Here is a 14,508-nt window from a genome sequence, read left to right on the forward strand (position 1 = left end):
CATGTGGTTCCTGTCCTTCTGGACCCCTTGTTTTTCACACTGCTTGTAAGTTTTTCCACATTCACATGATACTGCTTGCCTCCTGCTGGTGGTGGGGACCATCAGCTTTACTAAATAAAAATAGAAGTAGAAGTTATTAGTAATTTACAAAGTGCTCAACCACATAGAGTTAAAATTTACATTAAGTAAGGAATGCTTGCCTGACAATACGTTGTATCAGAAACCAAATTAAAGCATCAGGACAATAAGAAATTAGAAGACAAAGGAGAACATAGACATAATTTATGATTGAAGGATTTAATTATGAGCTTTTATTCAGAGAGACACTAGAGAACAGGATCAGAGGAATGGAAATGGAGAGCATGTGGAGTAAAGTTTTATGTAGATAAACTATTAATCTCATGAAACAATAGTTTATATGGCCAATAGCATGTTCATGTGTTACAACACAGAAAAATCACAAAAGAAGAATAGACATTAAAAAAATACCCGACCCAAGTTCAGACTTCTCAGATTTCTGATTCTCTGATCATCCCAGGTTGGATCTCCTCCGCCTGTAATCCTCCACCTTCAGCACCACCAGTCAGGTGGAGGAAGATAAGAGAACCCAGTTGACAAAAAAAGTAAGAAAACTTATTTTCATTTTAAATATGGATGAAATTGAGCTCAAATTTCAAAATTGTTCTTCTTTCTGTCCACATATATTCTATTTGTTAACCCTGTTGTCTTTTCTCTGGATTTCATTTCTACATCAACTCATGTCACATGACATGAGTTGACCAACAATTAAAGCAGAAGACCAGCGCCGCCTGTAATCCTCCACCTTCAACACCACCAGTCAGGTGGAGGAAGATAAGAGAACCCAGTTGACAAAAAAAGTAAGAACATTTACTTTTACACAACAAAAAATGTTCAACACACAGAACGTCGAGGTTAATATTCAAATCTATTTCCTGCTGTACTTTCTCCTCACTGACATTTTTGTTTTGTGTGTGTGTTTTTTTACTGAGTCCTTTCATAACAGCAGAGCTTTGTGTTGATGGAAGGAGGATCAGGAATAGAGCAGAGGACCTGCTGATCTACTGGTTCTAGTAGATTTTATAAATGGTGAGGTCATGATTATGACTTGATCAGAAGGTCTGATTCAGTCATCTGTTAGATTCAGATTATGCAGATCAATAATGTCTGATCGTCCCAGGTTGGATCTCCTCCGCCTGTAATCCTCCACCTTCAGCACCACCAGTCAGGTGGAGGAAGATAAGAGAACCCAGTTGAAATAAAAAGTAAGAACATTTCTATGTACACAGCATAACTAATCATTTCAAATATAGTTGCAGAGAGCTGAGCTGAAAGTTAGAAGCTGTCTGCTGTTCATGCATATTTTCCTCCTTAACTTTATCTTCTCTCTTTATTTCATTTCTCTGTGAACTCATGTGATGACTGGAGTTGACCAACAATTAAATCAGAAGAAGACCTGCTCCACCTGCTGATCTACTGGTTGTAACAGCTTGTGGGAAAGGTGAGGACATGATGATGACTTTGATCAGAAAGTCTCTTCCAATAATCCGTGATTTAGACAGAGATTAAGGAATGTGTGTCTGATCATGTGATGATTCGCCAGCATCACTGGACCAATCAGGCGAGAGAAGACAGAGAGGACTGAGGACTAAAACAAAAATACTCTGCCTGCCAAAAAAGGCAGACGATCCAGTGGCCCCAGGTTTACACACCATCTGCTGGTACTAAATACATTTTTTACAACCTTAACTTTTCAGCCATTCTATAGTTGAGATTATTTTCTTAATTATTCAAGAATTGAAACCTTGGTTTTCCTTCCTGTTAGATCATATAAGCAAAAAAATAAACAAATTTTAACGTGCAAAAAGTTTATTTACAGTGAGCAACGCTAAAACACTTTTATACATACAGTGCAGTAAACAATTCTCATTCAATTCCCCCCCGTTGTGACAGGTTTGAGGCAGACCGACCGCTGGGGAGATGGACCTCACCTGGCACCATTACTCTGGATGTAACAGGTAGGTGAGCAGAAACTGAAGCTACTGAGACATCTCAGAAAAGTTTCAGCATTTAATGACGTGCGTTGGACTCGGCGTTTCTCAAATTTGTTCTTCTGTTTCCTCAGCTCGACTCTCCTGTCAATCAAAACATCAATGACTCGAGAAGCGGACAGCGAGGTTTCTGGTGCCTGGCTGGAGACGAGATTCTGATTATTCAAGAGCCAAAACAAAACGTCAGAATAAATAGTTAGAAGGCAGATTTGTTTTCTATTTGTCGTTGTTTTCATTATTAATGCTCCATAACACAAAATTCATCAGTGCTGTAACTCTTGAGTTGAATAAAATGTTCTTCTTTCAATCAGTTATTTCTGGAGTCTTTTTATTTGAACCATAATCATTTTTGGAAACGTTACATATTAAAGGAACGCCCACATTTTTAATAGAACTTCATAACTGATCAAAGCACAAACTGGAGAACAGGTTTAAAAGAAATGTTTTTCTAGTGTTAATTCATTTGTAGTTACATAAATACACAATTCACATCTTAAAAACAAACACAAGCCAGTCACACTGAAGAAGTTTCCTGATGTTGACCTTCGACCCTTAGCTTCAACTGATTCACTGAAAGGTTGGGTAGAAATGTTACCCAGAGAACGCTCTTTTTCCTCATGGACTCATAACCAATGAAACAAACTGGAAGAACTGGAAGCTGAACCAGTTGGTGGATCAAGTCGGTCCACTCCAAGTAGCCAACACCGATGGCCTTTGAAGCTTCACAGCTCTGACTCTGACTTATGAAAACCTTTCCTCCAGTTTGAGTCGAGACTGTGGAAGGTTGTTTTTTTTTTACGGCCTGCTGCTTCTTCAGTTGCTGTGAACCAGAGTGACAAACAGGAGGAGTGAGCAGAGAGAGACGGCGCCAGTCAGGACGGCTTTCACCAGCAACACCGTCCAGCTGCCCGGCATGAAGACATGAGACGGACATTACAGGCAAAATAATCTATTACAATAAGAGTTTGGCTGAAATATTTTTGCAACGACTGAGAAATATGAAAAAAAAACACCCGAAAAAAACAAAACATAAAATGATTAAGTCTGGTTCTTTGTTGACCGCTACACAGTGGTCAACAAAGAACCAAGACAGAAGCTACAAACCTTTAAGTCACCATGCCGAGTTATGAAACAAACAGAAAAGCCATAAAGCCATGCAGTACATGAATCTTTTTGATTTTAGTCTTTTTTTTCCCAGTTTTCCTAAACGATAAACCTAACAGTTAACATTTGATGATGATGATGTATTTGTTTCCCAACCATCTGAAACGCTGACATTTTCATACGTCCACTTCACATTTTAAGTGCTGCTTTGCTTTTATCTGTTACATAAAATTCCAGTAAAATGCAAAAAAAAAAAAGATTTGTAACAAGACAAAATGTGAAAATGACTGAATGCTTTTGCAAAAGCACTGCAACCAGAACGATTGGTTTGGGTGAATTTAGGGACCACCAAGAAATAACGCAACGTTTTCTCCTCTTGCATATTTATTAAAATCCTTTGTTTTTACATAGTGTTGCATACAATCTCTTAAGAGTACAGCGGAAGGAAAGTTTAACGTGGAGAACAAAACCAACACAGTATAACCACTCTGTATTCACGTTAAAACTCACTGCAGCTCTCGGCCATCAGCCCAAGAAACCAACAAGAAAAGCGAGCAAATGCCTTCAGTTCGTAGCATTGTGTGTGCAAAACAGGGAGAGTCGGGTCCCAGGGCCCATTTTCCAGCAGCTTCCTTACGTTGCAGGCCACAGAAAAATCTAGAAATTTCCGGTTGCCTTCTATCTTCCGTCAGGGCTGCCGTGCATTTCCGGTGTGTAAGTTAGAAGAACAATCATGACCCACAGATGCAGCACCGCCTGAAGAAAAAACACAACAAAACAAAAACTGATTAAACACTTTGAATGTATTGTCAGACGATAAACTATCCCATGTGGTAAAAACCAACAATGTTGTTGTTTTGAGACCATTTTCAACTAATAACACGAATAGGCGATATGTCCAGGGTCAGCAGCCCTCATGACCCCACTATAGGGATAATTCATGATAATTAATGGATGGATAAATGTGCTCTTAATGTAATGTACATTTGTCTCCAAAATATTGATCTGATTCATGTTTTATTACTTTTGTTTGAGATAGATTGGGTGTAAGGATAGATAAATACATCTCCATAATGTTTCCTTATTGTTGCTTATTCTAGATTGTTTGTTACTAATATCATTTTAAATAAAGATTTAATAAAGATTTGAAAATAACAAAGTGACTTACCACGTGACAGACATACCACGTGACATATCACGTTTTGTAGCCATTTCTTTACTATTTAATTTGTATTTTTAATGTTGAAAGTCTTCTTGGGTGTTTTAAAAGGCGTTGGCAAATAAAACACGTTATTATTATTATAATTATTATAACACAATCGGTACAGGAAATAGTGTCACTAGCGCCCCCTTCATTTCCGGAATGAAATAGTCCCATTTCCATATAAGGTATGAGACTGACAGTGGTCCGTCCCCGCCCCATTCTGTTTGCTGCAGCGAGGTGTACTTGGGTGTACTTGCCCTCAGCTGGTAGACATCATGTTTTCCTTCCGGTTCACACCTCGCTGTTTGCTGGCGCTGCACGCCAGCCGCTTACTAATGCGCTCTTGAATGATGCGCTTAACGACGCACTAATCGCTGATCGATCCTTCTTGTGGTAAGAAGCTTCTCACACCCTTAGTGTCTGTTAGCCTAGCCTTAGCTAAAAGAAAGTTGGTTTCACAATGGGAAAAAAACGATTCATCAAATTGTGCATATTTTTCAAATGAAGCAAAAAGAACTGAATAACTTTTGATTCGTTGTTGTTAATTTTGCCGTAGAAAACCCCCAACAAAGCTCCTATTTGCTGTTTGTCCATGGACAAACTCCTCAACAGTCACCTGGCAAAAAAGTGGGAAGGAGGCTCTGTGGGAGGAGAGCAAAGCGCTTACTGGCGAGTGAAAGCATCTGAATTTATTAGGTCTCTATATGGCGATTAACATAAATCATTAAAAAAAGTTTTATTTTCCATTCATCCATTTCTATCTAAGGGGAACACACTCACACCTAGGGACAATTTGGAGTGACCAATGAACTCTTACCTTGTTGTCATGTTTTTGGAATGTGGGAGGAAACCGGAGTACCCGGAGGAAACCCACGCATGCACAGGGAGAACATGCAAACTCCTGCAGTAGTTCTGGGAAGTGAACCCACAACCTTGTGACTGCAAGGCAACAACCTTACGGACTGAGCCACTGTGCAGCCCGCTATAGAATGGCGCTACTATTAATATATCTCTTAGCATTTTGACGTCACCGCCGTTCTCGACTGACTACGTTAGCAACCGGGTTCCCATGGGCACCGTGTTGGTGACCCCTGTTTTGGATCAATAGAGTATTTTTGAATTGAATTTTGAATTTTTCTTCCAAACCATGCTTTACGACAGAGAGAAGTTTTCCCCATTTGAAGGTCCGAAACTGACATAGTTAATAATGAAAGCAGAAATATTATGTCACATCAGTCGTGTAAGTTTTAAAAATGTCATTGTGAACTTAGACTGGTTGGCCAGTAGGTGGCAGCATACGGAGTGATGAACAAGACAACGCGATACTTGCATTTCCTGCATTATTGGTAGTCCGATTTCTCTGACGCACCAGTGCGTGCGTTCGTCAATGAATGTCATGGAAACGACGTTAGCGTCCTCAAGCCTATAAATGACGCTGACCTTCTGAGTTCTTTCCCCTTTGCGACGGGACTTTTGAGAGAGACGCCTGAAGGAGCCTTTACAGCCTCGGAAGGTTTGAGCTTGTTGAAAAGTCTGCTGTGCAAAACTTGTTAAAGAAGCGCTTGCTGAAATACGCACTTGCTGAAGAAGCCCGTGGATAAGAAACCTGCGAAAGACGGTTCCTGGCCAGGAGAAGCACCAACAGGGTGACCAGCTGGAAGGTTAAAATTGCTCTTTTATTTTTTAATAAACGAAAGCAAGTTATTACTAAGACATTAGTGACTTGTTTAGTTTATTTTGTGTGTGTGTGTGTTTTAAAGAAATACTGACTGCTGTAGAAAAAAAAGTCTAGTAGCATTCTTTGCTAGCATAGATCGTTCTTAACTAATGAGGCTTTTTCTGAACTGAATTTCGCTGGAAATGTCAGGAATGTTAAACTGTGGTGTAGTGATTTAATAAATATATGTATTTTACTTAATTATAGTCAAATCAGTTAAATTAATGTTAAATTTCTGGAAAATTAGCATGGGTTTTGACCGTTATTTTTTGAAAAATGCCATTATAAACACTCAGTTTCCATGGATACGCTAAGTGAAATACGTTAAATATTTAACATTAGGTTTTGACCGTTATTTTTTGAAAAATGGCATGATAAACACTCAGTTTCCATGGATACGCTAAGTGAAATACGTTAAATATTTAACATTATTTTTAAAACACATTCAAAAAAATAGTATTTACCTTTATAATAGTCTATACTTTAATTGTTTAATTTCATTATTTTTTCAAGAAACGGACATGTTGATCTGTTTTTTATTATTGTTATTATTTTTAGCATAGCCAGGAAACATGAATTGATTTGAAAAAACAAAAATGATGATATTTAATCTAAGAGTATCAGGTTTGATGACTTTGGTGTCCAATTCTTTGAAATTTTGATGACTTCTTTAAAGCATATAGCTTTAATAGGTCTCTTGCATTTGTGGGGTGAAACAAATTTGTGAGTTAATTTAAATTGTTTTGTGACTTATGTGTGAGCTTATTGACATTTGTGGATAAATGTCTGGGATATGAACACTAGTGTTTGAGAAAAAATGTTATGCTGGTTTGAAAAAAAAAACCAAACAATAAGATTTCTGTCCAATTCTTGGCCTTTACTTTTGTTTTTTTGAAAAATGCCCTGACAAACATACTTGGTTTCCATGGTAATCACATCAGACTAGCGGTTTATTAGGACACTCGAAGACGCTTTGCATAAAATTTCCATTCATGCACACGTTCACACACTGATGATATTAAGCTAATGGATTGTAGCCACAGATGTTATATCGTGCCAGCAATAAACTCCAGCTAAAGGTGGGAGAAGTGTCTTGCTCAAGGACACAACGACAGAGGCGGACCATTGCAGGGCAAACTCCTACCACTGTTGCCCCAGTAATAAGCATTATAAGTGTGTGTTTGTGTTTGTTAATGATAGAACATTAGTAGGCAATGAATCGTGTATAGACAATAAGACTTTGAGGCATCATGCACACATAAGGGATGCAGATTATTATTTTAATGATTTTGTCTGGCTTATCTCCAGACAAAATATAATGGCCATTTTAACACTGGATATGGATTTCTTAACCAAATAAACAGTTTTATTTTTGTAGGAGGGAGCCCCTGGAAACGGAGGAAAGGCCACTTATGTCGGCCTGTTTATTTAGATCCCCAGTCTTTAAACTTAATTAATTTTACAGGTTTACATTTCTGCTGTTGGCTATCTGTGGGAGTATGAAGGTAGTACTGATGAGGTGTCAGACTTGCTGTCTTTGTGATTGTGAAAAATTGTGGAGCTCAAAGGAATTTAGTTTGATTAACTAGAATTAACATTTTGGTAATTTACAAATGCAATTGGAAACATATATTTCTAAACTTTGATACTTTTAAAGTATTAAAGTTGTGTAAGCAGTGATTTAAGTGTAATAATTATGAATGGATCACATATCTCATCCCTGGCTATTGTTAAGAATGATCAAATGTACCTGAGCATCAAAGATTTGTGAGGATGGGTTGTTATATAAAGGTAAACTGAGTAACTTGTTGCAGTCTTATTTCATTCACACTTATGGCACAGTCTAAGATTACAGGTGTTTCAGTAGCTATTGAGACATTCTAAACACAGTGTATAGCTCTTTAATTTATGTTTCCAAATGTTTAATAGTTTATGGTTAGGGATGAATTGCCAATAAGTCTAAATTTGATTTGTTGTCTTTAATGATTGATTGGTACCAAGATGAAGCTGCAAGTTTGTTTGTCTGAGTGGCGATGCTCCATACATGTTTGATCATTGAATTTTAGAGTGTGTTCTGGTTTTTATGTAAAATTGTATTTTTTGCTGTTTTTTTGTGACTAAAGATAAGCTATATTTGTTTTATCTCTTAATTCCCGTCTTTATTGTATAATCAAATACAATGGCATAGCAATAATATTGTTAATTAAATATATTCAAGAAAAACAAACATATTCACAAACCTGGGTTATTGTATTGTTGGTATTTTAGTTCCCTCAAAACATTGCTTTGGACTTTTGTGAAGGTCTAGATCCTGAATTATAGCTTTTTTTGCTTTGTTTTTTCCTTTGCAGCTCAGACCATGGCGCTTCCAGCAGATGGATCCCCAAAGTTGGAGGGACTTCCAGACAATGGTAAGGAACACGGTAAGGTGTGGTCAAATGAAACCGACATGGTTTCTGAAGACTACGGAGAGGGGTTGAGGTGTAGTTCACCTCCGCAGTCTGTGGACTGTGCTACCAGCTCCAGTGGTAGCAGTGCTATCAGCTATAGCGGTAGCTCTACTACCACCTCCAGTGAAGATGAGGTAGGTAATGCCTGTACTATCAGCTCCAGTGGTAGCTCTACTACTAGCTCCAGTGGTAGCTCTACTACTAGCTCCAGCGGTAGCTCTACTACCAGCTCCAGTGAAGACGAGGCTAATAATGAAGACCAGGATGACTTTAATTCCAGACTTCGGGTTGTCCAGGTCCTTGCACCAAACATTAAATTCCTGTGGGGCATAGGAGTGCTTGAACAGTCATTGAAACTTCTCAATTCGAAGCTTGATCAGCTGAACTCCGCTGTGGACCGTGGCAGTGCTGCGTCGCTGCGCTCTGAGATTCTTGAGATTCTTCCCCCAAATTTCAAATACATAAAAGACATTGGGGTAGCTGAGAAGCCTGAAGAAGACACGGCTCCTTCTACTTCACTTGAATTCACGTCTGGACTTGACAAACAGGAAGAGCCCATTTTGCGTCCAGAGAACTCCAGACCTATTGGTACCTCGCAACACCATCAGGTAGGTTTGGAAGAGGACGGGGCTTCTTTGACTTCTGGCCGCGCCAGGAGCATTACACAGAAGGTGGATGCTGCGAAGGAGGACAACCCACCATTAAAGCTTAGTTCTGGTACAGTGCTTCCTTCCAGCTTTGACAAACCGGAAGAGCCCATTTCGCGTCCAGAGGACTCCATTCCTATCAGTGCCTCGCCACAACCTCTGGCAGGTTGGAGAAATTTAGTGACTTTTTGCCGCGCCATTAGAATTCCAAAGAAGGTGGTTGATGAGAAGGAGGATGACACACCATCCAAGCCTAGCGATCGGGTAGGTTCGAAAGAGGACGTGACTCATGCGACATCTGTGACTGGCATAAACGGAAAGAGGACAAAGGACAGTGATGCTGAAGAGCAGCCCCCAGGAAAGAGGACCAGGGACACTGTTGCTAAAGAGGAGCCCCCAGCCAAGAGGAGTAAGGACACTCTTGCTGAAAAGGAGCTCCCTGCCAAGAAGACCAGGGACAGTGTTACTGAAGTGAAACTCCCAGCCAAGAGGACCAGGAATAGTGATGATGCTAGACAGGAGCCCTCTGCCAAGAAGACCAGGGAGAATCAAACTGAAGATGTGCTCCCCTCCAAGAGGACCAGGGACAGTGTTGCTGAAGAGGAGCCCCCAGCCAAGAGGACTAGAGACACTGTTGCTGAAGAGGAGCTCCCAGCCAAGACGGCACAGTAGTATAATGAAGATCCCATTTGGGACGAGGTCCTTCAAAGTATCGGCAGAAGGATGGCATGGAGATATGGTAAAGAATGGGAGGACGAGCCCATTCCGTCAACCCCTCTGTTCATTCCATACCGAAAGACAGACCATGAAGATCCTATTCTGTTATCCCCTGTCCTCAGTCCCTCACCAAGGACAGCGTGTGGGGATCCTGGTTTGTCATCCCCCGTCCTCAGTCCCTCGTATAGAATGGCGGATAAACTTCCTGTTTTGTTATCCCCTATCCTCAGTCCCTCACCAAGGACGTCGTGTGAGGATCCCGGTCTGTCATCCCATGTCCTCAGTCCCTCGTATAGAATGCCACGTAAACGTCCTGTTTTGTCATCCCCCGTCCTCAGTCCCTCGTATAGAATGCCACGTAAACGTCCTGTTTTGTCATCCCCTGTCCTCAGTCCCTCATGAGGGACGATGCAAGAGGATCTTTTTCTCTCATCCCCTGACGTCAGTCCCTCACCATCGACGCACTGTGAAGATCCCGTTTTGTCACCCCGCGTTTTCAGTCCTTCACCATCAACACACCGTGAAAATCCAACTTTGTCATCCCCTGACTTCCGTTTCCGGATGGAGACTGAAAAGGACATAGAAGAGGAACCGACACCTTCAACATCTGGTGGAACTACAGCAAGAGCGAGTTCCAGACACGTGTGGTTTAGACCTCGCTACGTTTCAAGTGACTCTGATTAGATTGGGATCCGTAAAAACTGAGGACCTATGTGGGAAGTCACATTAGGACATATCATCATTTCTCTGTTTTTTTTGTTTTGTTTTATTAAAGCCAATGGATTTCTAGCAAGCCTGTGGAAGCCTTAGGTAGCGCCTTGCACCGGGGCTTTTCTTTATCCCGCTGCTAGATGTAGCATTTTGGATGTTGAGGATTCTGGCAGGACTCGGGAAGCCTTAGGTAGCGCCTTGCACCGGAGTTTTCTTCGTCTTTGTGTCTTCCTCTCATCTTCCCCATGTTTCAGGGTGAAATAGCGGTTCTTCCCCACGCGGTGCTCTCCGATATAGTAAATTATTCTATTCTGTTCCTCCGCTAATCCACTCTCCAAGGTTTTAATCTTTCAGGTTTTAGCTGCTCATCGCTGGATCCTTTCGTCGTCGTCCATGTGGTTCCTGTCCTTCTGGACCCCTTGTTTTTCACACTGCTTGTAAGTTTTTCCACATTCACATGATACTGTTTGCCTCCTGCTGGTGGTGGGGACCATCAGCTTTACTAAATAAAAATAGAAGTAGAAGTTATTAGTAATTTACAAAGTGCTCAACCACATAGAGTTAAAATTTACATTAAGTAAGGAATGCTTGCCTGACAATACGTTGTATCAGAAACCAAATTAAAGCATCAGGACAATAAGAAATTAGAAGACAAAGGAGAACATAGACATAATTTATGATTGAAGGATTTAATTATGAGCTTTTATTCAGAGAGACACTAGAGAACAGGATCAGAGGAATGGAAATGGAGAGCATGTGGAGTAAAGTTTTATGTAGATAAACTATTAATCTCATGAAACAATAGTTTATATGGCCAATAGCATGTTCATGTGTTACAACACAGAAAAATCACAAAAGAAGAATAGACATTAAAAAAATACCCGACCCAAGTTCAGACTTCTCAGATTTCTGATTCTCTGATCATCCCAGGTTGGATCTCCTCCGCCTGTAATCCTCCACCTTCAGCACCACCAGTCAGGTGGAGGAAGATAAGAGAACCCAGTTGACAAAAAAAGTAAGAAAACTTATTTTCATTTTAAATATGGATGAAATTGAGCTCAAATTTCAAAATTGTTCTTCTTTCTGTCCACATATATTCTATTTGTTAACCCTGTTGTCTTTTCTCTGGATTTCATTTCTACATCAACTCATGTCACATGACATGAGTTGACCAACAATTAAAGCAGAAGACCAGCGCCGCCTGTAATCCTCCACCTTCAACACCACCAGTCAGGTGGAGGAAGATAAGAGAACCCAGTTGACAAAAAAAGTAAGAACATTTACTTTTACACAACAAAAAATGTTCAACACACAGAACGTCGAGGTTAATATTCAAATCTATTTCCTGCTGTACTTTCTCCTCACTGACATTTTTGTTTTGTGTGTGTGTTTTTTTACTGAGTCCTTTCATAACAGCAGAGCTTTGTGTTGATGGAAGGAGGATCAGGAATAGAGCAGAGGACCTGCTGATCTACTGGTTCTAGTAGATTTTATAAATGGTGAGGTCATGATTATGACTTGATCAGAAGGTCTGATTCAGTCATCTGTTAGATTCAGATTATGCAGATCAATAATGTCTGATCGTCCCAGGTTGGATCTCCTCCGCCTGGAATCCTCCGCCTTCAGCACCACCAGTCAGGTGGAGGAAGATAAGAGAACCCAGTTGAAATAAAAAGTAAGAACATTTCTATGTACACAGCATAACTAATCATTTCAAATATAGTTGCAGAGAGCTGAGCTGAAAGTTAGAAGCTGTCTGCTGTTCATGCATATTTTCCTCCTTAACTTTATCTTCTCTCTTTATTTCATTTCTCTGTGAACTCATGTGATGACTGGAGTTGACCAACAATTAAATCAGAAGAAGACCTGCTCCACCTGCTGATCTACTGGTTGTAACAGCTTGTGGGAAAGGTGAGGACATGATGATGACTTTGATCAGAAAGTCTCTTCCAATAATCCGTGATTTAGACAGAGATTAAGGAATGTGTGTCTGATCATGTGATGATTCGCCAGCATCACTGGACCAATCAGGCGAGAGAAGACAGAGAGGACTGAGGACTAAAACAAAAATACTCTGCCTGCCAAAAAAGGCAGACGATCCAGTGGCCCCAGGTTTACACACCATCTGCTGGTACTAAATACATTTTTTACAACCTTAACTTTTCAGCCATTCTATAGTTGAGATTATTTTCTTAATTATTCAAGAATTGAAACCTTGGTTTTCCTTCCTGTTAGATCATATAAGCAAAAAAATAAACAAATTTTAACGTGCAAAAAGTTTATTTACAGTGAGCAACGCTAAAACACTTTTATACATACAGTGCAGTAAACAATTCTCATTCAATTCCCCCCCGTTGTGACAGGTTTGAGGCAGACCGACCGCTGGGGAGATGGACCTCACCTGGCACCATTACTCTGGATGTAACAGGTAGGTGAGCAGAAACTGAAGCTACTGAGACATCTCAGAAAAGTTTCAGCATTTAATGACGTGCGTTGGACTCGGCGTTTCTCAAATTTGTTCTTCTGTTTCCTCAGCTCGACTCTCCTGTCAATCAAAACATCAATGACTCGAGAAGCGGACAGCGAGGTTTCTGGTGCCTGGCTGGAGACAAGATTCTGATTATTCAAGAGCCAAAACAAAACGTCAGAATAAATAGTTAGAAGGCAGATTTGTTTTCTATTTGTCGTTGTTTTCATTATTAATGCTCCATAACACAAAATTCATCAGTGCTGTAACTCTTGAGTTGAATAAAATGTTCTTCTTTCAATCAGTTATTTCTGGAGTCTTTTTATTTGAACCATAATCATTTTTGGAAACGTTACATATTAAAGGAACGCCCACATTTTTAATAGAACTTCATAACTGATCAAAGCACAAACTGGAGAACAGGTTTAAAAGAAATGTTTTTTTAGTGTGAATTCATTTGTAGTTACATAAATACACAATTCACATCTTAAAAACAAACACAAGCCAGTCACACTGAAGAAGTTTCCTGATGTTGACCTTCGACCCTTAGCTTCAACTGATTCACTGAAAGGTTGGGTAGAAATGTTACCCAGAGAACGCTCTTTTTCCTCATGGACTCATAACCAATGAAACAAACTGGAAGAACTGGAAGCTGAACCAGTTGGTGGATCAAGTCGGTCCACTCCAAGTAGCCAACACCGATGGCCTTTGAAGCTTCACAGCTCTGACTCTGACTTATGAAAACCTTTCCTCCAGTTTGAGTCGAGACTGTGGAAGGTTGTTTTTTTTTTACGGCCTGCTGCTTCTTCAGTTGCTGTGAACCAGAGTGACAAACAGGAGGAGTGAGCAGAGAGAGACGGCGCCAGTCAGGACGGCTTTCACCAGCAACACCGTCCAGCTGCCCGGCATGAAGACATGAGACGGACATTACAGGCAAAATAATCTATTACAATAAGAGTTTGGCTGAAATATTTTTGCAACGACTGAGAAATATGAAAAAAAAACACCCGAAAAAAACAAAACATAAAATGATTAAGTCTGGTTCTTTGTTGACCGCTACACAGTGGTCAACAAAGAACCAAGACAGAAGCTACAAACCTTTAAGTCACCATGCCGAGTTATGAAACAAACAGAAAAGCCATAAAGCCATGCAGTACATGAATCTTTTTGATTTTAGTCTTTTTTTTCCCAGTTTTCCAAAACGATAAACCTAACAGTTAACATTTGATGATGATGATGTATTTGTTTCCCAACCATCTGAAACGCTGACATTTTCATACGTCCACTTCACATTTTAAGTGCTGCTTTGCTTTTATCTGTTACATAAAATTCCAGTAAAATGCAAAAAAAAAAAAGGTTTGCGATTGTAACAAGACACAATGTGAAAATGACTGAATGCTTTTGCAAAAGCACTGCAACCAG

At 40.0% G+C, this 14,508-nt stretch overlaps 1 protein-coding gene and 2 long non-coding RNA genes across 5 annotated transcripts; all 3 read left to right on the forward strand.

Annotated features, from left to right (window-relative positions):
* The first annotated feature begins 943 nt into the window (after nucleotides 1-943).
* LOC114133778 (uncharacterized) lies at nucleotides 944-1,275 on the forward strand. Its single transcript, XR_003593270.1, has 2 exons — nucleotides 944-1,107; nucleotides 1,199-1,275. It is a non-coding gene; the product is annotated as an uncharacterized LOC114133778 (long non-coding RNA).
* Nucleotides 1,276-5,531: 4,256 nt separating this feature from the next.
* On the forward strand, nucleotides 5,532-10,097 carry LOC114133876 (suppressor protein SRP40-like). Its single transcript, XM_028000006.1, has 2 exons — nucleotides 5,532-6,038; nucleotides 8,446-10,097. Exon 2 carries the CDS (start codon nucleotides 8,454-8,456, stop codon nucleotides 9,861-9,863), a length of 1,410 nt encoding a protein of 469 aa, XP_027855807.1. The 5' UTR covers nucleotides 5,532-6,038; nucleotides 8,446-8,453; the 3' UTR covers nucleotides 9,864-10,097.
* Nucleotides 10,098-10,186: 89 nt separating this feature from the next.
* Nucleotides 10,187-14,427, forward strand: LOC114134545 (uncharacterized). 3 transcript variants are annotated; one of them, XR_003593403.1, is made up of 7 exons: nucleotides 10,187-11,056; nucleotides 11,550-11,634; nucleotides 12,036-12,118; nucleotides 12,210-12,530; nucleotides 12,633-12,750; nucleotides 12,983-13,051; nucleotides 13,155-14,427. It is a non-coding gene; the product is annotated as an uncharacterized LOC114134545 (long non-coding RNA). The 3 variants fall into 3 exon arrangements; XR_003593401.1 differs by lacking the exons at nucleotides 10,187-11,056; nucleotides 11,550-11,634 and having other exon boundaries at nucleotides 11,952-12,118; nucleotides 13,155-13,387; XR_003593402.1 differs by lacking the exons at nucleotides 10,187-11,056; nucleotides 11,550-11,634 and having other exon boundaries at nucleotides 11,953-12,118; nucleotides 12,983-13,047; nucleotides 13,155-13,387.
* The last annotated feature ends 81 nt before the right edge of the window (nucleotides 14,428-14,508 follow it).

Source organism: Xiphophorus couchianus, chromosome 19 (assembly GCF_001444195.1).
Source record: "Xiphophorus couchianus chromosome 19, X_couchianus-1.0, whole genome shotgun sequence".
Lineage (NCBI taxonomy): Eukaryota > Metazoa > Chordata > Actinopteri > Cyprinodontiformes > Poeciliidae > Xiphophorus > Xiphophorus couchianus.